Consider the following 27,002-nt stretch of genomic DNA (forward strand, 5'->3'; position numbering starts at 1 on the left):
CTACAGGGCAAAAGCTCCAGAGTTGCAGAGTTTGGCTATTCATATTCTTAGCCAAACAATTAGCTCTTCTTGTTTAGAGAAACTATGGAGCTCATTTAATCACATTCACTTAAAGAAGAGAAATCGTCTTGGTACAATAAAGACAAATGACCTAGTTTATGTGAGCTCCTATCTTCGCTTGCTAGCTCGTACATCAGTTGCAAAGGCCTATTCTTTTATACGTTGGGAAAAAGATGATGATGATGATGATGGTGGTGGTGATGGTGATGGTGAGGATGTTGTTCAGCAAGATGAGCATTCAAGCACAGTGGAGCCATCTTCCATGAATCAAAGCACGCGGCTAGCCTTTTGGAACTTTAGAGTATTGACTTGGAAATTGGAGCTCTTGTAACTTGGATCTTTAGACTTTAAAGTTTAGTGCATATTTTGTGTGTTTACAATGCACACTTGTTGGACTTGATTACAATGTTAAATCATGAATGCGACAATCCATTGTTGATTACAATGTTTTGAATCTTTATTATTGTTGATACTTGATTATTATGTCTCTAATTTCACGAATTATGGTTTCTCTCTCTCTCTCTCTCTCTCTCTCTCTCTCTCTCTCTCTCTCTCTTTTTCGTAAAAGGTAATTGTATTAATTACGAAAAAAGTACAAGATTACTTGATTACAAGATACATGACGACAATCTAAGTCATCATGTGAAGAGGTTCTAAGTACTACAAGTTACAACGTCATGGCAAAGCTGCAGAGGAAATTGCCATATGCCAGGGACGTAAGTCCTCCCTAGAGAGCAAATCAGAATGCCGGAGAAGATCCAACTGCCAATACAAGAGGCCCTTAAGCCTCGCAATATGCCGCTGAACATTATAGGCGGAGTCAAAAAGAAAAGCATTCCGAATGGTCCAGTTATGCCAGCAGCCCCAATATCGAAGAAAATGATACACGAGCTTCATATGTGGCTGTGCAGGAGCGGGGTATTTGGGCTGCCCGAAAACCCAATCAAAGGGGCGCAGGGTGAAACCAACCACTCCTTGCCAAACAGCCGACAAAAATAACCAGACTTTCTTTGCGATGGGGCAAGAAATAAATCGGTGGCGGGCGGATTCCACAACAGTGGTGCAAAAGAAACAGTGGCCATTGGAGATTCGTCGCTTGGAAAGAGCCGAAGCAAGCGGAAGACCACTAATCATCATCCTCCAAAGAAAGACTTTACATTTGAAGGGTGTCTTGTTCAACCAGCCCGCCATCACAGTTTCCCTCCACCATGACCGGGATTTACGTAATCCCCATAAAGCATTCGCTTTGGTGACGAGCCATTGACAATCTTTAATCAGAATATGATACACTTGGTTAGCAGAAGCTTTGCTTAAAGTCAGCCGGCCTTGTAGGTCCCAATCCTGCCAGGGATGATCCGAAGCAAGGGCAGGAAAGGGTTGTCTGCTCTGGAGCACCCTCAAAAGTTGTTCCCATAAAGGCCTGTATCCACGAGAGATCCTGAAAAGCCTCCTAGCTGTACGAAAAGATATAAGCACATTGCGACTGGCAAGGGTGGCATCCGCAACTGAAGACAAGCCCAAACGGGCCATCCGGTTGAATTGTGGTCTAAGGTCATGTTTACCTTCCCATGCAAGTAAACGCGAGACTGCCAGCAACTCCAATTGAAAAGAGTTAGTAGCTAAGCGATCCTCCGCTGGATGCCACTGAGCCTTCTGGAGGACCTGTTTCTAGGAACACACCAAATGAGTAAGCAGCGACGAAGAAGAACTGGAGAACCGCGAATCAGCATTAAGAACATGCCACCAAGAACTCCGGATTTGGGTATTGCCATGTAGAAGCCCATGGCCCTCAAGGAAATAACGGGCTATATCGACCCATGGATGATGATCCGAGCACATGGCGCGGAAAAGCGACCAACGGAGTGCCTGCATGTGAGTTTGGGCATCTAAAATAGCTCCGCCACCCATGCGTTTGGGGGTGCACGCATGCGACCAAGAGATCCAGGAAATACCTGCATGCAATGAGTCTTTCTTCCATAGCATGAAACGAATAGACTGGGTAAGAGCATTCAGAGTCGTAGTAGTCCAGGGCAACAATGGCAAGAAATATGTGAGCATTGGCAACATAATTGTCTGGGCCACTTTGAGGCGAACATGGGAAGGCCAGGCTTGAGATTTCCAATACATAAACTTAGCCACCATTTTCTGAGAAATCCACTGCAGAAGCTGCTTTGGGGGAACATCAACACCCAAAGGGTACCCAAGGTGCCTGACAATGGAGCCACGAGGAACAACCAGACCCTGCCAGTCCAAGGACTGCAAATCCGACTCCGTGCAGCTGAGAATGGCTGATTTGAGGGCATTGATACGAAGGCCGGACGCCTGACCAAAGAGGCCCCAAACATCCAATGCTCTTCGAAGGTTATCCCTGTCCGCACGCAAAATCATAAAAGTATCATCCGCCAGGGATTGGCTAATGAAGTGCTGTCCTGTAGGAAGCGACAGTCCTGCCAACTGAGAAGAGGCTGCCATATGAGATAACATCGAAAGAACTGGATGTGTTGCAAGGGCAAAAAATAGAGGGCTCAAAGGGCACCCTTGTCTGACAGAGCGGGCAAGGACAAATGGCTCAGTAACACCTCCGTTCAGCATGACCCACGAAGACGCTGCAGCGCTAATGGTGTATATTAGACGAGACATCCGAGGACCAAAGCCCATAGCAGACATAAGTTCAGCAACGAAAGACCAGTCCAGATAGTCAAAAGCCTTTTCCAGGTCCAGTTGAATCAGTACGACCTCCTGATTGGAATGCCTGGCATAATCAATTGCCAGTTGAGCATTCAATACATCGTGTAGAATATTTCGGCCCTTAATGAAACCATACTGTAGAGGGTGCACAATGGCCGGGAGATGCTTATGGAGCCGATTCACCATTACTTTGGAAAAGATTTTGTACATTGAACCCATCAAAGAAATTGGGCATCACTGTGTCAACTTAGATGGCGAAGGAGCTTTTGGAAGCAGTTTAATAAGGCCTTCTTTCCATGAGGAAGGCATGATCCCCGTTTTCCACACCTGCTGAAACAAAGCCTGCAAAGGTTTCACCAGTTGGGAAGCAAAAGCTTCAAAGAACTCATTAGTGAGACCATCCCAACCCGGGCTTTTATCCTTAGGCAAGTGTAACAAGACGTCCATAACCTCTGCCTCACAAATATCGGACTCCATAGTAGCTTGCATGTCCTACGGAAGCTGATTGCGGACCAGGTCATAAAAACCCGAACGGGCCTGAGTAATTTGGGCCGAAGGTGGAGAAGTGGAACCGAGAAGGTCACGGAAATAATTCCTGAACATATGCACAATAGTCTGCGGATCCAGGATAAGGTGGCCTTCTGCATCCTCCAGTCTGGTCATATTTTCTCGAGCAGGAGAGGCATGGAGAGCTCGAAAGAACTTATGGGTCTGACATGCACTATCTTGCAAAGTCTCCGTCAGATGTTGCAGTTTGGCCTGCTGATATGATTTCAACTGGAATGCTTTAATAAGATCAGCCACCCGCATGGCCAGTGCGAGCAGAAATGCATCATCCGGAGTGTCCACCAGCAGAGAACGAACCAAAGCCAGCAGATCCTCTGTTGCCTTGCGACGCTGCCGACAAATAGAGGCATGATAAATCCCATACTACCGAGCAACCCGCTGCACATTAGAGAGCAATCTTTCAAATGACGCAGTGCCCTGAGAAGAGAAGTCCAAGACGAATCTGTCAATCAATTGCTGCATATAGCCCTGAAAGATTGCATGCTTCAGGTAAGACGAGTTGAAACGCAAAGGGAGTCGGTCCAGAAATCGCTTGAAAGGTGCAATGGGTTGTGCAAGCAGCTCAAGCTGCAGAGGGAAATGGTCTGACAAGGCATATTGCTACAACACTTTGATATCGAGCATCTCGGGAAGAAAATCATCATTCTGCATTATATATATACGATCCAGTCGCGACCATGTTGTTGCATACTGGGCAGAATGGAAAGTAAACCCTGTAGAAGACGGGTGTAGCCAGGACCAAAGATCTTGCTTAAGAACAGCAAGAGCCAACTCATGCCACATACGACTTTCCGGCGCGTCCATTACCGAATGCTCCGATGTGGACTGGGAAGAATCCACACACATATTGAAATCCCCCATGAAGAAGCCCTGTCTGCCAAGTGACAAGGAGGTCTGCAAAGTCTGCCAAAGCTCCCGACGAGATAACGAATCATTCGGAGCATAGAGGCCAAGTAACCATAAGATTTCCCCTTCGAATAAAATTTCAATCACCAAAAAGCGGCCATGAACATCATTTTTAATAAGAACAGGCTGATATTTGTCATGTACAATCATGAGCACTCCCGAATAATGCATGGCCTGTGTCCCTGCATAGAACAGTCGAAAGCCATTGCAATCCACCACTTTTCCGGCTTCACCGTGACTCTTGTGCTCAACAGCGCACAGGACATCCCACTGATTTTCATGCAATACAGTCCACATGGCATGTTGCTTGTGGCGAGAACAAATTCCTCGCACATTCCACGTGGCTATTTTCATGTGTAGTTAAAACCAAATCAGGTATGAGGCACAGCTTGCCTCGATTTGACTTTGTCGGCAAGAATGTCCAGGACTCCCTCGTCCAAGAAATCCGCCAACACGGCAAAAGAGTTCTGAGGACCAGATTTGGAAGTAGACGGCATATCTGCTGGCTTGGGGTTGGAACGGGGATAACGACGGTCCCACGGGGTAATGACGTTACCTCTGGTATCAAATGCCAGCTTAGCAGGGGGACCCTTTGGACGATCCGAATACATTTTTCTGGCGGGCTGATGACGGGGGGCAGAGGAAACCATAGCAGGAGCAGAGCGCTCGGAAGACAACATTTCCTTCCTGCGCATATATGTACGCATGGAATCTTGTGAGGTAGTAGGCACAGTATTTTCCATGCTAGCAACAACCCTGTTGCCTTTTTCTGCACGTACTTCCATCCAATCAGTGGCGCGGGAATCCAGACCCGAAACCTGTTGTTTACCTTTGGCCAGAACTTGGGGCTGGTGGATAGCATCCAGCGACGGGGCATCACACACCATATCTTTCATGGGCGGCGCAACATGGCCAACATCGGAGGTATGTTGCTGTTCCGGGCATTCAGCCATAAAATGCCCCAACTGTCCACAGGAAAAGCAATGCCCTGCAAAATTGCCCCATTTCAATCGAAAGTGCAACGGATGCATGCCCAAGCAGTTGAGGCGTAACCAAGCAGGCCTTTTTCTTGCAGTGTCCCATAGCATACACAAGCGGTTGCGATTCACTGCCCGAAGACTGGAAGGGACCAGAACAGTGCCCACCGCGGCCATAGCATCCTTCAACAGTGGCCAATAAACAGCCGGACAATTTTCCACTTCTACCCACACAGGGCATTCACGTTGCAGCAGACGCTGAAAATCTGCCATTGGGCGCCATGGAACCACATGAACCAACCGGCGTTCAAAAAACAAAGGCAGTTTAGACAGGAGAGCAGCACGGTGCGTCTCTGATTTCAACAGAACCTCAAAAAACCCTCGGGAGCCAACAAAAATCTCTTCAACACATTCCCCTTGTAGCAGACTGTGCAGCCACTGGCGAATACGGGAAAGCAGCGGGATTCAACCAGTGAAGAAGAGTATCACAGCGCGATCATAAAATACCGAAAAGGAGCGTAGGACAGTTTTTGGGTCCACGGTGGCGTCCAGAACATCGTCAAGTGCTGAGTCAGAAAAGGCTTCCTGATTATGTTGAACATAATTGCCAAGCAACGTGTTGGCAAATTCCAGCAAATGCTCCCAGTCAACATCCTGAGAGTCCACAGGATCCGAAGCAACCTGAGCATAGGAACGATCCTGAGGAACACCTATCTCTTCCGAAGTATGCTTGGTACGTTTACCCGCAGGCTGAATGTCAGGACCAGGGGGCATCTCTTCGTTGCACGGAACCATGTCCTCAGGTTCCTCGGCATCAGAATCCGGGCCAAGTGCTGCCACTGTTTGGTCTATGAAATCCAGATCCAAACCAGCCATCGTGTGACGATTTGATCTTGAAGGAGGACTGACCCTGTCTCTCTCCCACTCTCTCTCTCGCCCGCTGGTCTGTACAGAGGCGCTGTCCAGGGGTGTACTCTGCAAAGACAGCTAATGAAAGCTGAGCTGTACCTGTCACCGTGCAGGGGCAGACGGGCGAAACAAAGGCCTGGCGGTCGCAACGGCAGGACGGGACAGGCTAGGGTGCCGGGCAGGGATCCGTCAGGTCAAGGGACAGGGCAGCAAGGGCGGCCGTGGACAGGGCGTCAGGGGCGGCCGTGGACAGGGCGCCAGGCGCAGGACGCGCTGACGGCGGCAGGCACAGGGCGTCAGGAACAGGGCGCGATGGGTTCTGCTGGCGGCGCAGGGAGAAAGCACGAAGAAGGTCGAGGACGGACGGATCTGCAGGCGTCGACGAAGCTGAGAAGGCGCGAGTGACAGGCGAGCAGCAACGGAACGTCAGGCGAGCAGCGACGGAACGTCAGGCAGCGACTGTGCGGACGCGAGCGAGTGAGGAAGACAGGCGGGTCTTCAGTCTACGACAGCGCAGATCAAGGCGACGACAGGGCGTGCAGGACCAGGCGATGGCAGGGCGGCACGAAGCAGGGGCACCATCGCTCTCGCTCTTCTCTCTCTCTCTCTCTCTCTCTCTCTCTCTCTCTCTCTCTCTCTCTCTCTCTCTCTCTCTCTCTCTCTCTCTCTCTCTTTTCGTAAAAGGTAATTGTATTAATTACGAAAAAAGTACATGATTACTTGATTACAAGATACATGACGACAATGTAAGTCATCATGTGACGAGATTCTAAGTACTACAAGTTACAACGTCATGGCAAGGATGCAGAGGATTTCCTGATTACAGGATACACGAGGGCCCTAGGCCAACATGTGGGGAAACCCCGTAGTAATGCACTGAAAAGCTTACACCAATCATGGCAACGACCCCGAGGCAATTGCCATATGCCACGGATGCAAATCCTCCCGAGGGAGCAGGTCGGAGTGTCGGATGATATCTAGCTGCCAATGCAAGAGCCCTTTAAGCCTGGCAATATGTCGGGGTACATTAGAGGCCGAATCAAAGAGAAAAGCATTGCGCGTGGTCCAAATGTGCTAGCATCCCCAATATCTGAAAAAGTGAAATAAGATCTTCTCATGCAACTGTGGCGGTGCAGGATACTTCGGGCGCACAAAAACCCAGTCGAAAGGAGTTAGCGAGGACCCGACCACCGCGCGCCAAATGTGCGACAAGAGCGACCAGATATTCTTGGCGAGCGGGCAAGAGAGAAACCGATGTCGGGCCGATTCCGCCGGTGTGGTACAGAAGAAACAATTGCCATTCGAGATGCGACGCTTGGCAAGGGCCGAGGCCAGAGGAAGACCACCAATCATCACCCGCCAAAGAAAAACCTTGCATTTGAAAGGCGTCTTATTTAGCTAGCCCTCCATCAGTGTTTTCTGCCACCATGACAGCGATTTCCGCAGTCCCCAAACAGTATTAGCTTTCTCTCCCAGCCATTGGTGATCTTGAATAAGAAGATGATACACCTGATTAGTAGAGGCCTTTTCCAGACTCAGGCGGCCTGCAAGGTCCCAGTCCTGCCAAGGGCGGTCCACAGTCAAGGCAGGAAAGGGTTGCCGACCCTGAAGTTCCGACGAAAGCTGCTCCCATAAATCACGGTATCCAAGCGGGATCTTGAAGAGTCGCCGAGCAGTCCGAAAAGATACGAGGACATTGCGAGTGGCAAGGGTAGCATCGGCCACCGACGTCAGACCTAAACGGGCCATGCGATTAAATCTCGGCCTGAGTTGATGTTTATCTTCCCATGAAAGGAGTCTCGATACTGCCAACAATTCCAGCTGAAAGGAGTTAGTCTCCAAGCGGTCCCCCGCTGGGTGCCAACGGGCCTTTTGGAGCACCACTTTCCAAGAGCCGACCAAGTGCAGTAACAAAGAGGAAGAGGGACTGGAAACACGAGAGTCCGCATTAAGGACATGCCACCAGGAGGCCCGAAGCCGTGTGTTACCATGGCGGAGCCCGCTGTCCTCAAGAAAATAGCGGGCTATGATGGTCCATGGGTGATGGTCCACACACATGGCACGAAAAAGGGACCAGCGGAGAGCTAACATATGCGTGTGTGCATCCAAAATAGCTCCTCCACCCATGCGCTTAGGGGTACATGCGTGTGACCATGAAATCCAGGAAATGACGGCCTGCAGTGAATCCTTCTTCCACAACGTGAAACGGATGGGATGAGTGAGGGCCCTCAAAGTAGTAGGCGTCCATGGCAACAAAGGCAGGAAATATGTAAGCATCGGAAGCATGATTGTCTGGGCCACTTTGAGGCGGACATGGAATGGCCACGCTTGCGACTTCCAATACATAAACTTCGCCGCCAGTTTTTGTGAAATCCAGTCCAGCAGGTCTTTTGGCCGTACATCCACCCCCAATGGGTATCCAAGATGCCTGACAATGGAGCCACGGGAAACCACCTGGCCTTGCCAGCCTAAGGACTGCAGATCAGGCTCCGTACAACTGAGAATGGCTGACTTAAGGGCATTGATGCGAAGCCCAGAGGCCTGACCAAAGAGTGTCCAAACATCTAATGCCCTGCGAATGTTGTCCCTGTCCGCCTGCAAGATCATAAAGGTATCGTCAGCCAAAGATTGGCTAACGAAGTGCTGACCCAACGGAAGAGACAGCCCGGCCAGCTGAGCAGATGCTGCCATGGAGGATAACATTGAAAGGACCGGGTGAGTCGCTAGGGCAAAAAAGAGCGGGCTCAAAGGACAACCCTGTCTGACCGAGCGCGCAAGGACAAATGGCTCTGTAACTCCACCATTAAGCATAACTCTGGAGGAAGCCTCAGCACTAATGGTGTAGATTAGTCGGGACATGCGGGTACCAAAGCCCATAGCCGACATGAGGTCTGCAATAAACGACCAATCCACATAATCAAACGCCTTTTCCAAGTCCAATTGGATCAATACCACTTGCTGACCGGAGTGCCGCGCATAGTCAATCGCCATTTGCACATTTAAGATATTATGCAGAATGTTGCGGCCCTTAATGAAGCCATATTGGAGAGGATGCACAATAGCTGGAAGGTGCTTGTGAAGCCGATTCGCCAGCACTTTGGCGTAGATTTTATACATGGAGCCCATCAAAGAGATTGGTCTCCAGTGTTGCAACTTTGACGGCGAAGGGACCTTTGGAATTAGTTTCATAAGGCCTTCTTTCCATGAGGAGGGCATGACCCCCGTTTCCCACACTTGCTGAAACATGGCCACCAATGGCTTCACCAACTGCGTGGCCGAGGTCTGAAAGAATTCATTAGTGAGACCATCCCAGCCAGGACTTTTATCATTCGACAAGTGCAACAAAACGTCCATAACCTCTTCCTCGCAAATATTCGTCTCCAAAGCGGCTTGCATATCAAGTGGAACCTGCTGGCGGACCAGTTGATAGAAGACCGAACGGGCAAGCGTAACCTGGCTAGAAGGCGAGGAAGAGGAACCAAGGAGGTCCATAAAATAGTTTCTGCACATAGTGACAATGGTCTGCGGATCCGTGACCATGCGACCTTCCGAATCCTGGAGTCTGGTCATATTTTCGCGAGCTGGAGACTCATGCAAGGCGCGAAAGAAATTATGAGACTGGCAGGCGCTGTCTTGCATTGTGTCCGTCAAGTTGTGCAGCTTGGCCTGTTGATAAGATTTCAACTGAAACACTTGAATAAGATGGGCCAACCGCCTCTCCAGAGACAGCAGAAAATCATCATCAGGGGAATCCAGGAGCAAGGAACGGACCAACGCCAGTAGGTCTTCTGCTGCATGTCGACGCCGGCGACAAAGCGAGGCATGATGGATCCCATACTGGCGAGCAACTCGCTGCACATTGGAGAGCAGTCGTGCAAATGAAGGCAAGCCCTCCGAGGCAAAGTCCAATAAGAACCTCTCAATCAGCTGCTGCATATAGCCCTGGAAAATTGAATGCTTCAAATAAGAGGAGTTGAAACGTAAAGGGAGCCTATCCAGGAATTGCACAAAAGGTGCAATAGAGTGTGCTCGCATCTCAAGCTGGAGGGGGAAATGGTCCGACAACGCATATTGCCGCAAGACCTTCATCTCCAGCATCTCGGGAAGAAAATCATCTCCCTGCATGATATATATTCTGTCCAGTCGCGACCAGGTAGTTGCATATTGTGCGGAATGAAAAGTAAACCCTGAAAAAGAAGGGTGAAGCCACGACCAAAGATCTTGCTTGAGCACGTGCAAAGCAAAGGAATTCCACACCCGGCTTTCCAGCGTATCCATTACCGAATGCCCTGAAGTGGACTGCGAAGAGTCAACACACATATTGAAATCGCCCATCAAGAACCCCCTTCGGCCGAGTGACATGGAGCCTTGCAAAGTGGACCAAAGATCCCGTCGGGATGCGGGATCATTCGGAGCATAGAGGCCCAACAGCCATAAAATCTCTCCTTCAAATAAGACTTCGATCACCAAAAACCGGCCCTGCACATCATTTTTAACAAGGACAGGCTGATATTTCTCATGGACAATCATCAGCACGCCCGAATAGTGCGAAGCATGAGTCCCTGCATAAAACAGACGAAATCCATGACAATCTATCACTTTTCCTGCTTCACCGTGACTTTTGTGCTCAACTGCACACAATACATCCCACTGATTCTCGTGCAAGACGGTCCACATGGCATGTTGCTTATGGCGAGAGCAAATGCCTCGCACATTCCACGTGGCTATCTTCATGTATTCTCAAAGAAGGAAGTCAGGAACGAGGCGCCTGCTACCTCGATTTCACCTTTTCCGCGAGAGCATCCAGGACACCCTCATCCAGAAAATCAGCCAATACTGCGAAAGAATTCTGGCGACCTGCTTTGGAGGTAGAAGGGAAATCCACTACCTTGGGAGAGGGGCGGGGATAACGCCGATCCCAGGGTGTAATAACATTTCCTTTGGCATCGAACGCCAGCTTGGCAGGTGGGCCTCTGGGGCCGTCGGTGTAGGCTCTCCTTGGAGACTGATTGCGGGGGCCCGATGGGGCCGTAGGACGCGCAGCCTGCTGTGAAGTGGCCATGTCTTTCCGGTGCGTATACGTGCGCACGGAATCCTGGGAAGCGGGAGGCCCAGGATCTGCCAGGCCTGCATCCAACTATTTACCTTTTTTAGGACGTGCCTCAACCCAGTCAGTGCGACCGGAATCCACACTCAGGACCTGTTGTTTGCCTTTATCCATGACATGAGGAGACTGAAGGGCTTCCTGGGGCGTGGCATCAAGCACCATGTCGTCCTTGGGCAGCGCAACCTGTGCATCCTCCGAAGACGTCTGCTTTTCAGGGCATTCGGCCATGAAATGCCCCAGTTTTCCACATGAAAAGCAGTGGCCCGCAAAGTTGCCCCATTTTAAGCGAAAATACAAAGGATGCATGCCCGAACAATTGAGGCGAAGCCACGCGGGCCTTTTCCTGGCCGTGTCCCAGAGCATGCATAAACGGTTGCGGTTCATCGCCCTGAGGCTTGGGGGGACCAGCACTGTTCCCACAACTGCCATCGCATCCTTCAACATGGGCCTCTCTCTCTCTCTCTCTCTCTCTCTCTCTCTCTCTCTCTCTCTCTCTCTCTCTCTCTCTCTCTCTCTCTCTCTCTCTCTCTCTCTCTCTCTCTCTCTCTCTCTCTCTCTCTCTCTCTCTCTCTCTCTCTCTCTCTCTCTCTCTCTCTCTCTCTCTCTCTCTCTCTCTCTCTCTCTCTCTCTCTCTCTCTCTCTCTCTCTCTCTCTCTATATATATATATATATATATATATATATATATATATATATATATATGCCGATTCCTCCGTTCCCGTTCCCTAACTTTGGGCATTCCCCCCATTCCGGGGGGTTCCATTCCCCGTTCTTGGTAACTACGACTTCATGTCACCTTTCAGGTTATTTTCATTTTGCTTTTGCTTATCCATGATATGGTCTACCACGAATCAATAGTACTGATCATTTCTCTCTCATAGGTCAATTTGGAGTCAAGTACATGCTCTTTTTTTCGTGAAGGGTAATTGTAATAATTACCAAAACACAAAATTCAAAAGTGCAACACGACTACAAGTAAAAATGGTCTATATGGCCAACAAGGGAATCAAAGAAACTGCAATGTGCTAACGAAGAAATCCTGTCTAGGAAGAAATCTGTTGGCTCAATGATGTCTAGTTGCCAATGCAGACGGCCTCGCAAGTGGGTGATATAACTTTGCACTCCAAAAGAGGAATAAAAAATGAAAGCATTCTGCATAGTCCGTATGTGCCAACAGCCCCAAAAGCTCAAGAAGCCCAAGAGAAATTTTATACGTGGTGGCATAGGATTTCAGAATTCGGGCTATCCAAAGACCTAGTCCTTTTGAAGTGTCAACAGCCCTATCACTCGAGACCAAAAAGCAGACAGCAAAGACCAAACTTTTTTGCCACCCGACAAGAAAGAAAAAGATGATGAGAAGTTTCTTCGCTTGTTGTACAAAAGAAGCAGTAGCCATTTGAGATATGATGTCTTGAGAGCACAGATGTAACCAGCCTTCCTTCCGTGCATGGGTGGTAAATCCCTGATTACAACTTAATTACAGCAACAAACAATTAATGCAAATCTGAAAATACAAATTTACCTACTGATCTTGGACAATGCACACCTGATAGGCCCCAAAATTGACGCCCCTTTCAGTATTTCTTTGGCTTTATTTGTTGAACCCAAGTCTTGGAGCTTCCAATTTCTAGCACACTTCTCGAGGCTGCTCCTAAACCCCAATTTCTACTATAAATTACGGTTTACAACAGAGAAATTTGCAATTTCTCAGCCTCCAAGGGTCTAAACGTTGAGATCTTCGAAGCAAGGTTGTGAAATGGCTGGGAGATGAGAGAGAAAGCTGTAGAGAGAGAAAATTCAGAGTTTTGTCATGAAGAATGATTGAAAATCAGTCAAATGCAGCTATTGCCCTGCCACAACAACTTGTAGATGCAAAGAACTGAAGAAAATCAGTCATTTAGTGTTGTTGCTCTGTCTCAACAGCCTGTAGATACTGTCATCCTCCTGTTGATTGGTCTTCTCCTGCCTCTCACTACCTCAAAAGCTCCTCCACGAGCATCTCCTCCCTCTCTCTTGCAAGCTGAATACACTAAAAATGCCTCCCTCCAGCCTCTAAAGACGTTTTCCAGTCTTGCATGGGCATTTTTGACACAGTGACAGCCTTCCCAAAAGTATTTTTCCAGCCTTATCCATAATTACATATTAATTTTCAATCTTTAAATACTTAAAATTAATCTAATAATTATTTGGGTGCCCTGAAAAATAATCTGGCTGGCCAGTAATTAAATTGGCTAGTCAACTTCCATTCCTGAGTGTCTTTGTGCTATCTTTGACCATTAGATTGGCGTTAGGTACCATTCAATACCACTTCTCTAGTGTCACCAAAACTGGCACTTATGGCCAAATGAATGTCCTAGGCCAACAATTGACACCAGATACCACCAAGTATCTCTGCAACATAACTTATAACAACTTTTGCCTTTGGCGTCCTGTGATTTTCTCGGGTCCCGGGCTTATAAATTTACTCTAATCCCAGTTGCATCTCACATGTGCAAAATTTACTTAATCATGTGATTGAAAATTAATCACATTGTGGTGGGGGCTCCACATCCACATCCGGCTCCAGTAAAAGGCAAAGAGTGGAGGATCATGCAATGCTAGAGAGACAATCCTCTCTCTCTCAAGCTCCTGGTCATGTGCATGGATCGATTGCCTTTCTTAGAGAAAGGCGTTGCTTCCGGACATTGAAATTGCACATACGGTGATTGAGTGTAATCTTGCATTCAATGTCCTAAAGCAAGAGCAATGGAAGAAGATGGTATAGGCTATTGCCAATGTGAGTCCATGTGAAGGATGGACCAGTGTCACATCCAACGATATGAGGACAAAAAAGATTAATAAAGAGAAGGAGAGGATTGATAGAGCCCTTGAACCTATTCGGGCCGCATAGATAAAATATGGTTGCTCCATTCTCAGTGATGGATGGAGTGATCACAAGAAGCGGGGCATCATCAGCATACTCATCTCATGTCCACTAGGCACTTACTTTTTGCGGGCTATAGATACCGGCAAGAGGGTGAGGAAAACGACATGCGCATTCATCTACCACCACATTCGGCGAGCTATCATTGAGGTATACATTTGTCATTGCCTTTTAAATTTGTTTCACTTTCTTTCATTATTATAATTGATTTATGCATAACTATCTATCTCCCTATTCTAATTTCTAAATTCTCTCTAATATCTATCTCAATTCTCTCTTTTCCCCCGAATTCCAACCCCATCTCTCTTTATTCTTCAATCTTGAAAGTTGAAACTTGAAAGCCTCAACTCTCAAGTCTCTCTTTCTCTCTCTAACCTCCAAGTATTGTTAGTATACTTACTTGTAATTTGTAAATTGTGGTTGTAGGTAGGCCCCTTGAATATGGTGCAAGTTGTTACCATCAATACATCGAATTATCGCCACATGGGCCGTTTGCTTGAGGCCAAGTTTCCCACGATTGTGTAGACTCCATGTGCAAGTCATTGTTTGGACTTGCTCATGGAGGACATTGGGAAGCTCAAGTGGGTGAAGAGGATGGCCCGCAAATCTACACCAATTGTCACCTTCTTCATGACAAAGGTAAACGTGCTTGCCATATATCATGAGCATAGCACACTAGAGTTAAAGAAGCCCTCTTTAGCTCGCTTTGCTTACATGTGGTTACTGCTAGAGCGTCTTAATGAGATGCGGTCCGCCTTGCGCCACCTTGCGCCAGACAGTGGTGTCTACTCTATGAAATGAGTGGGATGAGCACGAGATAGAGGAGACTAAAGCCATGCAGTGCTTGTGCCTTAATGAGCAGTTTTGGCAAAAACTCTGTGCCATTGTTATTGTCGTAACTCCCTTTTATAGGGTGTTATGTATAAGTGATTGCGAGGGGTCCACCATGGGCCTTCTCGTTCACTTCTTTAGAGCAGCATTGGTGGAGGCACGTGCTTGTACAGTGATCACAGACACACAGCGTACACATGTTTTAGAGATAGCAGATAGGAGATGGGCATGGATACATAAGCCCATCCATGATTTTGCCGCATTGGTACATACGGTCTACAAGTCGCTAGTGGTCATCAATGATAGAGAGCTCCGTTCGGACCAACTTGCTTATTTGACTAGTGTGGTCCTTGTGGATAATGACAATGCAATGCTCAAGGAGATAGGATGCTATGCAAATTAGAGAGGACATGTAGCTTTTGGTTCTCCCACTTCTTGGAGGAGAGAGTCACTTATGAAGTCTTTATTTTGGTGGCAAAAATTTGGATAGGCTCTGGAGACCCTTCAGCCCTTAGCCATGAGGATCCTTGCCCAAGATTGCTCTTTGGGTGCATATGAGAGAAACTTGAGTGTCTATTCTCTCATTCACACAAAGATTCACAATCGGCTTAGCACACGACAGTTAGAGCGGCTAGTATATTGCCGCACTAACTTACGCATGATGAGGGCTATAATGAGCATGGGTAGTCGGAAGCACATAAAGTTTAAACACTTAACCATAACATTTAAAATTTGTTGTTTTTAACTTTTAAACTTTGAACTTTGAAGTTTAGTACTTTACAATTTAGACTTTAGCATTTACAATGATCAATCTTACATGCATTACGGCATTGTGTAGGTGAATGTTGATACATTCAAGTTGAAGGGCGACACTTTTCCGAGTATAGATAAGGAGGTGGACAAGGAGAAGGAGATGATTTTTGCAAAGCTCTATAGAGAGCTTATAGCAGCAAATAGTCCTGACACTCGCAGTCAATGTGCTCATAGGCGAGGAGTTCGAGTAGGTCATAACAGGGACATGGTTGTTCGACACCCTCCAACATCAAGGAGGGGTGGTTCGAGTGGCTTACAGACATATGTTGACATATGTAAGGTGGGGCTCTAGTAACTCACATCCTATGTCTCATAATGACATCCCTCCTTGCCTACATAGCTGCCACCTAGGGAGCCATCATTTGATGATGATGGTAATCTCATCAGTGAGAATGAGTATGAGTGTGTCTCGTCATCTAAAGCCGAGGAGTCATCTTTAGACTCTCTTGATAAGCGCTTAGACGGTTTTGATAATGACGATGATCATAATAATGATAGTGATGCCTCATCATAGATTTATAGGTCTCTCTCTTTTTTGTATCTACTATTATTGTATCCACATGCATGATACCACTGTGACACACAAGAATCTAGACCGTAATTATATCGCATGTTTTATGCAGCCTATGCAACCATGATGGTCACCCTCATGTATTCATCTTATTTTGTAATGAAATGGCTATTTCTACGATAAACATGTTTTCTATCATTTAATGATTTATGGTTTTTTTTAAATCACGTTATTTTTTTTTTTGTACAAATATCATACCGTACCTTATAAAATCATAAGGTACCATTTAGTACCGTATTTTATCGTACCTTTCATACGTAACAACGATGAAGGAGATTTGTCTCTAAGAAGAACCCCACATGCTAGAACACATTGGTTGGCGTGTAATGGAGACTACTCTAAAATTTGGCATCAAATGCATCCTTAGTGAAGGATCCTCCCTTTGTCACCTAGTTCTCTAGCAAAATTGTCAGCTAATTCTTTGAGGTTGAGGCCTGAAATGACTTTGCTAATAAAGGAGAGTTCTACCGAAAACCACATAGTAAATTTCTGGCTTCCTCCATGCTCATGGAGTCCACCAACAGGCCTAGGGAGGGACTGCTGCGAATGCTCTCTTGGGGGTGAAAAAGAAAGTACACCCTTGAGGCTCAAGCTTGATGAATGAGCAACAATAGGGCATGGATCTACAACTTAGAGACCGGTGTTGTGGCCATGCAGGCAAGGGCAAAAAAGGTTGGAGGAAGTAAAAGGTTGGGCATAGAAGGATGAGGGGTGCAAAGGCTGAAAGGGAGGACCTGAAGGCCTAAGAGAGAGAAGGTGAAGGAACCCAACTAGGAATGCATGGGCTGAAGGCCTAACAGAGAGTAGGAGAAGGAGACTAGCAAGGAAAGGAAAGGAGAAGGTGAAGAGAAGGGCTGAGGGAGAGGGCGCGAAGGGTGAGGAGGAGAGGAAGGGCAGTGCCAAGCTAGGAAGAGTATAAGTAGTGGCTGGCTTGGAAGAGAACAGAAGCAGAGCAGATGGGCTGGGAGGAGAGGACAATGCAGGTAGGGAAGAGAAGAAGATTAAGGAGAGACGGGCACAATAAAGGTGGGAAAGGCAAGGTGCAGACTGCAGTAAGAGGACTGGGCAAACTGGGAGCAAGGAGGAGGTGGTGAGGCCAAGCTGACATTAACCGAAGGTGGAGGACTGGCTGAAGGGTACACTGATGAGATGGGCAAAGCATCTGGACTAGAAGCAAGTTAAGGATGGCGGCAACACAGCTGAGGCAAGGCCCCTCACAAACAATCACAAGCTCAACTCTTGTCTCAGAAATTAACTATTGAGTCATTGTAGGGGTGACATCTTCACTTTTCTCAATCATGTGCAGCAAGTTTCTTTGCGCTTGTTATTTTGAGTACATAAGTGTCTCTCTTCTTCTCAGCCACAGCTCCAGCTTTGATACCCATATATGGATGAAATGTCGAAAAGAAAAAAGAAATAAGAGTGTTGAAATCATGTGGCATGAAGATATCTTCAAGATAGCCAAATAAAAATTGCAATAAAACTTAATGTGAAGAACTGTTCTTGTGCCAAAAGCAGAACACAATTGTTAGTTTCAATTCTGATAGCTGCAGATGCATGATTATTCAAACAATGCTTTGATGGTCTTGCCTGTCCTAGGTCCAGAATTTGTATTCTTCAACTTTTCCTGGTCATAAGTGTCTATAGATGCCCCAAAGACTCCAAGATAGTATCCTCTCACATATTCTGAAAAAATGTCCTGTTCAAGTCAATATCAAGAATAATGAATTAATTATAAAGATGGGACCTTGTTACAAACATGGATGTCAATAAATGATTTGTGTGACTCATTGAAACTTACAAATTTAACATTATGCAATTTAGGAAATTTTACAATTTTTTTTCCTCGAAAGCTTATTATGGTTGTTTCATTGCACTAAAATTTGTAGAATATTGCCCAACAAGAGAACTTGCATGAATTCCTCATGAAAATTAGGAAAAGTCGCGCAATCCTAACAATCAAATTCTAGGAGTACATGGTTACTTTGCTGAAAAATATATATATGTACGAAAGCACATACCTTAACTTCCATAAAGTTCAAATAGTCTGAAAACCCACCCAAACACAGTATTTGCTCATGTGGGAATTGGCATTCTGTCTATGTAGCCATTCTTTCTGTGCATTTGGCAGAAGCTGATATATTAGAGTACAGACAGACTTTCTCTAACAAGGAGAGAGGTGGTGCATTACCATTTGGGCTTTCTCTAGTTCTTATGTTGGCCAAGTGAAGCACCTCACCATAAACTTCACTTCGACAGGACATATCACCATCAGCAAAGCTGGTGCCCTGCCCTCTCCATCATTGTATTTGGATCTATAGCTGCTTCATCCTTTGCATACTCTAACAGCAATGATTCTACGTCCTAGAGCTGTATTTCAGTGCTGCCTCAGAAGATGATCAGCCTGCTGTCCTTGTTGTCCAGATTTCAGGTGCTGTGTTTATGTTGCTGCTCCTACCGTGCTTCTGTTTGACATCACTCCAGTGCTGTGTGGCTGTTCCATACTGCTCTCCAACCTGAAGATTGCTGCATTGTCAGCTTCTGCAGTTTTGTTTCACACCAAGCGACTTCCTTCTCAGCCTCTGGCATCAACCATAAGTTGTTTCCTGCACTCAAATTTTTTTGAAGAACAGCTCTCTCTCCCTCTCCACCAGCTAGCTCCCATGAGAGAGGGTGGCTGTTGGGCAGCATTTGAGCATCAGTTGTATCACATCCAGTATACTTGATTTGTTCACTAGTTTTCACCATTCACTCATTCAAATTTTTCTTTATTTGTGTTCTTGTCTGAATTCAATGTTTCAGTCGTGATTCTTCACTCTCTATGTTTTCTTTGCGAACCCTATTGTATCATCAGATGGTACCATTGCTGCTGCTCCTCTAAAGAATATCATGAGCTAATATGAGCATTAGGTTTACATGAGCAACATGTACTAACCTACAATGTCTCTACAACCTTCATCCTAGGAGCTTCCTACACACACTACCTCTCCTTCTCCAAGGGCTCTAAGGCAGCACTATTCCCTTGACATGGAGGACATTGCTCCCTCCTCTTCTTCCTCCTCTCCTTCAAGTAGACTTCAGGCTTATGATTTAGGTGGAGTTTTGGAAATACATCCAAAGGACATATTGTTCCTCAATGGACGCTCTGCATATTTCTCCACCTACTTGAACAAAAGCTACCATTGACTCTTCTAAAGTCAAGCCAAAGGGAGGTGCATATCGATTGTGGCAAAGAGTCGGAGAGGATGGCCCCTTGTTAGCTTGAGGAGGCCAAACCACTTTTGAGGCGGCTATGCCTTCATCTCAGCGAGGCTCAATGGCAGGGTCATATAGTACCTTTAAATTGCATAAGCCAAATCCTCTCTCTAGTGCTCCTAGTATGGAGGAGCTGCAAGTCACCTAGGAGACCCATACCGGTACTAATATGTAATAGCAATAAGGGAGGTAAGGGAGGCTGAGCTTCAAGCAAGCATTGATGCTACAATGGTGCATACTTCTCTGGTGCACCTCTTCCAACTAAGGTGCTTCTACTTATTCAGCATCGAGTTCTTAGCACCTTGGTTGACTTCACCTTCTCTTCATCATGAAGGACCACAAAGAATAGTTATTGCCATCCAATCTATCCTCTTTAGATACATAAGTGAATACCTCACTCTATCCTTGATTGGCCATGATAAATGTCACTCTTCCAAAAGGCACAAGAGCAATAACCAAAGTTAGAATACCTTGGAAATCTACAAATATCCAGAAATTACAGCAAACACCAAGCTGTAATTAACAAAACCGTGTCACACTTGATTGCTACTGTCCCAGTGTGCTGAAATTTTTACAGATTTCAGCCAATAGCACGCTGTCCAATGCAAGAACAATGCTCAGCAGCACCGAAAAAACACAAAAGCCCCAAAATTTGACCATCTAATGGGCAGAATTTCAGCCAATTTCTGACTAAGCTTTCAATACATGTGCCAATGTTTGCCAAGCATGCAAAAGCCCCAAATTTTTACCCAAATTCCAGGAAATTTCTGTGATTTGTGCCCAAAAGCACTTGTTGAAGCAGAAATGCACCTTTCCCTGTAGAAGCCCCTTGCTGTAGCTCTGATTTTTCAAATTAAATTATAAAATATAGCTGTGATAGCCAAAGACAAGCCAAACACGAGCTATAATTGCCGAAAATGCAAGTGAGACTGCCCAAGCTGGTGAGCTGTTGGCACTCGTGGCATTGGCTGGAGCACAAGCAGCACTGGCTAGAGCACATGCGGAGCTGGCTGCTCTAATGACAGAGAAGGGTGGTAGGCATAGACACTGCAGCCTGCTGTGCTACAAAGCATGCGGCATCCTGAACAAGCTAGTGGCACTAGCACTATAGGCGGGCACTGGCTCTGGGTGACGCTACAACTACTAGCTGGCAAGATAGTAGGTAGCTCCTCGAGAGTTGACAAGGAGTTGGACCAGGCAAGCCTCAAGCTCTGATACCAAATGTTGAAGATAGAGAGATCGCAGCTCCAAGCTCAATACACAGAGTGAACAATAGAGAGAGAGTGAGCGTGTAGACACAATTTGACAGACGATTAGATTCAAAAAGTGTGCAAGTGAAATTACAAAAGTGCATCCCTTAGACCTTAGGGTTGTGTAAGTGCCTTAAGGTGCATTTACACCCAAAAGTATGCTTAGTGACCGAACTGTGTAACATAAACACACAAAATAGAGAATAATGTAGCCGGGGAAAGAATCTCTCTTACGGAGAGCAAAAAGTGTCCTAGTGTCCTATTGCAGATCACTGACACTCCTATGTGAGCATAGGCATGAGTCAAACCGAACATAACATCCATAGTTTGAGATGGTGAAACCAGCTTGCACATTTGATCTATGGGGCAATGAACATAAACTTACAGCACACACACTATTCAATTCAGCAAAGAAAATAAACAACACAAAGAACCTAAGAGCTAGAGCGCTCTTGTACAACAGACAAGAATACATTGGCCCTCAAGGTGAGCGTCCCTTATGGTACTTTAATATTGAAGATGAGCCATTACACAAACCACTTTGACATGCCCTTGCGATCAATGTAGCTGTTACAAACCAACACTCTTTCGCTAATGATTCCTCGCATGCTTGGCTCTTCAATGGACTAGATACACTCGCATTGCTACGTCCCTAATTGCTCTTATCAACCTTAACCCAATGAGCTCTAAATTTATATATCAATTAAAACTCAAACTAGAGTATCTTCAAGGTATACAAAGCTACAATCACTCCAATGTTGACCAACATGACATTGAAAAATGCAAATATTCTCTCACTACTAACACATTGCAATCGATAAGGAATTCGCATGAACCTCAACCCTAAATCAATCCAATTTGTTGAATGAGGCCTCACCTCTCATTGTCCAATAATCGTAGAGCTTTGCCCTAACTTCAGTTTGCTATCCAATTGTAGTAATTCAAACTTGTGAACCTAATGTCCATAAACCCTAATCTTTGACATGCAATCGCCGTGGAATGTAATGTTTTCAATGGCTAGAAGATCACACTTCATGTCCGAATACATTTGTCCTAATGTCTACTCTTAATCCTAATGATTTGGTGACCCAAAATAAGGGAAAATTTAGAGGTTTTGGTTGAATCTCTACAACAAGAAATTCCATACCCAAAATGATTGATATTTGCAAACCCTAGCCACTAATCTATTGTCAATAGCAAACCTGAATTCTAAACCAATTTGCACTATCTAAAAGAGAGAAAGGAGAAGAACAAGATTGATTCCCAATTGTGCAACAACTTGGAATGGCTACAAAACACTCTCCTCTTGCTGTTTATTTTGAAAATCCAACAAGCGTGCATCTCCTCTTACTGCCACAGCAATCCAAACACGAGTCTGAGAGAGAAAAGAGCTCCCAAATAGCCAAGATTAAGTTTCTAAAATAATAACCACTTGCTTCTTAATCAAATCACATTTTTTATTAAGGACTACTTAATGACTTGATCATTAATTACAGTTGAACTGCTCATTTGATCAAACTTGGGCTTAACGCCTATTTTATAACTTAAGTGCCTTAACTGCACTGCTCACTGCGAAAATTTCTCAATGTAACTCAATTCTAAGGTGGAAACTTTTAATTCAATGAAGTTTCACATTGCACCTTTGTTTCTTTTGTCTCGTCTTTATACCACACTTGTCCACTACATGCTCTAGTGTCAAATCTTTCACTGCTAGCGCAATGGTCTAAATCCAACCATCCTTTCAAGGAATGGGTGTTAAATAACCCAATTAAACACGAATTATAGCAAGCGTAAAATTCGCATAAATTGAAAATGCAAATATTACCACTTAATTTTGGACAATAGACACACTGTTGGTCCCAAAACTAGGGCTTCTTGTGGTATTTCTTTAACTTGTATTACTCAAAGTTGAATTGCATAGAGATCTAGCTTGATCTCCTTCAATCTTCGCTACATCTTGTTGTTTGTAGCAACCAGCAAGCCTTCAAACCAATTTGTCCCTTGGTTTACTTGGGGATTGGCTTTCAATTTGCTCCTTCAAAGAAAAATTCTACCCCACACTTAATGTTGTCTCGTTGGCCTTTTGAACATCTTTAAAATCCCCAAATTTCAGCTATTGGAATTCAAGTATTAGGCCTGAATTCTGAGCACTTTTCCCAAGATGGCTCATAAACCCTTATTTTTGCTACTATAAATTAGATTTTAGCAGCATAAATTTTGTCAATTTCACCCTCATGGGACTAAATTAGGTTGAGATCTTGAGGGAAGCTACCACCAAAATTAGCTGAAATTTGATGTTGCCCTATTGTGAATAACTAGTTTACTGCAGCTCACCATCAACAAGAGCCCCACATGCAATCACTTGCCCTTGCGGGTCCCAAACTTGCCGTCACCTCCTCGAAGATAGCCTACAAGGGCTGTCAACTACCCCCCATGGCCTTTTGATCAACCGGGGGCAGCTCTTTGATGGCCTCCAATGGCTAGAAAGTTGCAATAGCAGCTCTGTCTCTTCCTCTTTGAACCTCCATAATGTTGGAATGAGGCTTCACCAGTCTCATATAGCCTTTTCCTCTGTTGCATGGGAAGGTTTTGCCAAGTAGCAACCTTCTAAATGCATTTTTCAGCATTTTTCAGCCCAATTATATTAATTTTCAGAATATTAGTTCTGAAAATCGATTTATTAGTTCTTGCTCACAAAAAAAACCATGTTAGCCTAACACTTACATTGGCTACGCCAATTTGTCATCCAAGTATTCCTAGGCATTTACTAGGCCTTGACTTGCATTATTTAATTAACTAATGCCTACTTCCTAATGTCACTACAGACATTAATGGCTAATACACATTAATGTCTTAGAACCTACCAATTGATCCCAATTGCATGCATGTATAAACCAAAGATATACCAAAACAAGTACATTGATATGTAACATAAAGAATGAGCTGAGCAACATGTACAACTGCTACTACCACATACATGTCCACAAATATAATCCAAATCGCCATTGTCCAAAATGTATGATACTCGCTGCTATGGTAAGCATCCTTACACAACTACATAGCAACGCGTATAGTGTTTAGAACACTAATCACAATTCGTCCCAAAGCAGATATATTGTCAACGTACAGTATGTCAAATGAGCATTAAGTATACCAAGTGAGTCAAGTGACCACTAGATATCTGAGTGTACCTAACTAGGAGTGAAAGTACTATTCCCCTCTTGAGCATCAGGTAATGCTTGTCATGAGAGTGAAATTTTAATGATTTTTTTAGCATGGGATTAAGAGATAATCAGATGTGCAAATGTGACTTACGTATGTGATGTGCAAGATAGTTATTTCACAATGTGGAACCTAAGACCTCAAGATGTCCATTGGTGCCAAAGGAAAAAGTCATAACAAGTTACACCATATAGATACTAGGTTATACTTGGTGTTAGAATTTTTCCTTGAATATTTAATTAGCCATAAGTATCAGTGGTGACACTAGGAAATTGGCATTTATTAATTTATTAATTAATGTCAATTTCAAGGCTAATGAGTGGTTAGGACTACTTGGGTGATAGATTGGCCTAGCCAATTTAATGATTGGCCAATTAGATTTTTGTTTGAGCCATAAATAATCCTTAAAGTAATTTGTAAATAATATTATGAAAATCAATTTAATAAAGCTAGATAATGCTAGAAATTGTTCTTGGAAGGTTGCTACTTGGCAAAACTTACCCATGCAAGTGGGAAAAGGTTATGAGAGGTTGGGGGAGAGGGAGAGAGACCATTCTAAAGGTGGAGGAACAAGACAAGAGGCTAGAACATCCATCGCAAGTTCCAACAATCCCAACCACGAAGCAAGCAACAACCAAGGGAGGCTCAGCCAGGTGATAGTAGCAAACAACTAGCGACACCATTTCTAGGGCCTTCAAGCAATTGGTGATAGTTGCAAAGGTTGTTTGGAGAGGGCAGCAAATGTTTTCCTCCATTTCTTCATGAGAAAATTGGCATTTTCCTTCTTCTCAATATTCTTTGTCACCCCCAACCAATTTCCATTCTTTCTTAGTAGTTTCCAACATAATTAGCCATTGGAGGTTGAGATTTTAATGAATCTCTACTTAAACCCTAATTTACAACAAAAATCACGGTTTGACAAGTGCCTCAACAAGTGTGCTTAGAAATGAAGGCCCAAAGACTTGAAATTTAGTCACTGAAATCAAGAATTTCAAGAGATTCAAGTGGCCATTGAACCAACAAACATTTGGGGCTAAATTTGTCATCCAAGGAGCACAATGGAATACTAATTCTTAAGCAAACCAAGGGATGAATGGGTTTGAAGGCTTGCTGCTCATTTATGATAGCAAGAGCCACTTGGATTACTAGAGAAGATCAAAGAATCTCAATGTCCTCTATTCATTTGCAATAAAGGATGAAAAAAATATTACGGGCGCTAGTTTTGTGGCGATAGGCTATACATTGTCCAAGATTAAGCAATAAATTGTGCATTTCCATTTATGTGCTTTAATTGCTTATTGTCATTATTGATCGATCAAGCTATTACCACTCTCTCCAAGGAGGAAGGCTGGTTTCACGGTTCCATTTCTGAGCGCCATCAATTCCCTCGACTTGGTGGGCTCAAGGCACCAAATTCAATGTCAGAAGCTTTGCTCTAGTGCTGAAATTGGGTTTAAGTGAGCATTTACAGCAAGAATATCTTTTTATAGTGAGATAGATCAACTAATGATGATGCATCTTAGTCTGAAAATGCAATGTCTAATCTTGGAACACACTCACAGCATGGACAACAAGGAGAAGATGTGGTGGTTGACCAAGAAGCGGATCCTTCTAAATATAACAACCAATTTAAGGCTCGATTAAAGGCAACAGCTGACATGTTTGCTCAATTGGCCAAAGATTCATAGTTTGAGAGATTTTGAGGCTCTCCTAAAAAGGACACCAAGGGCAAGAAGAAAATGTCATCTTCAAAGGCATTAGGGCAACAAGAAGCTCCCAACAAAGGACAACCAGTGCAGCCTAAAGATGCACAAAAGATTGGTGATAAGGTAAAGCAATTGGTACCAGTGGGATTGGATATGCAAATGCAAGGCCATCTTGATAGTGCCAACTTAGTGAGTTTTGGACAGCCGGCATGCATGTAAGTATGGGGCAAGAAGGATACTTTGGTAGTGGCACTATTTTTCATGCTCTGGCGGGTCAAGAACCACATATGGGGATATATGTCACAACTCCTTATGGTATATAGCAACCAATGCATGGTATGCAAAGACCAATGTATCGCACATGGCTGGTAGTATGCATAACCCCATGTATGACAATAGTTGCAGTAGTTAGTGTATGATAACTTACCTCCCAAAGGGGCACAAGATAGGTTGAAAGCCTTGGCTTTTATTCAACATGTTGATGCAACCTATTTGAGAGGCAACTCCACCGAATCCTCAAAGATTCAAAAGGCAGCCATTTTCTTGAAGGGAAATGCATTGCCATGGTCGTCCACACTCTTGATGTAAGGTAGAGCCATAGTTGCTAGCGTACGGCACTGTCCGTATGGTACCATACGGTACGTATCTGTATGAATTTGTACCTTTTTCTGGGCCAACTAGCCTGCGCGTCCTCGGTCCCGCATCCCACATTTCTTGTGCCCCCGCCTTTACTCTTGCACGTTTCACCTACCTACGTGGCACTTTTTGGGGGGGTGGGAAGCCTTGGATATCTCATCCCACCCCCTTTTCAAGCCATGCACTCCCCCCCCCCCCCCCAACCCTCTTTGGATTCCTTGAATCTTGAAAGTTGAAACTTAAAAGGCTCAAGTTTCAATTCTCTCTAGACTCTCTCTCTCTCTAACCTCTAATTTCCAAGTATTCTTAGTAATAAGTATACTTACTTGTAATTTGTAAATTGTGGTTATAGGTGGGCCTCTCAAATGTGGTGCAAGTTGTTACCGATAATGCATCAAATTATCAGTGCATGGGCCATTTGCTTGACGCCGAGTTCCCTACAACTGTGTGGACTCCATGTGCAAGTTATTGTTTGAACTTGCTCATGGAGGACATTGGGAAGCTCAAGTGGGTGAAGAGAGTGGTCCGCCAAGCTACATCAATTGTCACATTCTTCACGGTAAAGGTAAAGGTGCTTGCGA

At 45.0% G+C, this 27,002-nt stretch overlaps 1 protein-coding gene across 1 annotated transcript in view; it reads right to left on the bottom strand.

The window, feature by feature from the left end:
• LOC148035659 (putative serine protease EDA2) overlaps positions 1-27,002 on the bottom strand; it is a 185,661-nt gene that overhangs the window by 26,354 nt on the left and 132,305 nt on the right. The window contains exon 8 of the mRNA XM_087677664.1: positions 17,943-18,051. Within this exon, the coding sequence (XP_087533790.1) occupies positions 17,943-18,051 (109 nt within the window). The remainder of the gene's footprint in view (positions 1-17,942; positions 18,052-27,002) is intronic.

Source organism: Lygodium microphyllum, chromosome 5, assembly GCF_053477565.2.
Source record: "Lygodium microphyllum isolate KBCC chromosome 5, Lygodium_microphyllum_v1.1.10, whole genome shotgun sequence".
Classification (NCBI taxonomy): Eukaryota; Viridiplantae; Streptophyta; class Polypodiopsida; order Schizaeales; family Lygodiaceae; genus Lygodium; species Lygodium microphyllum.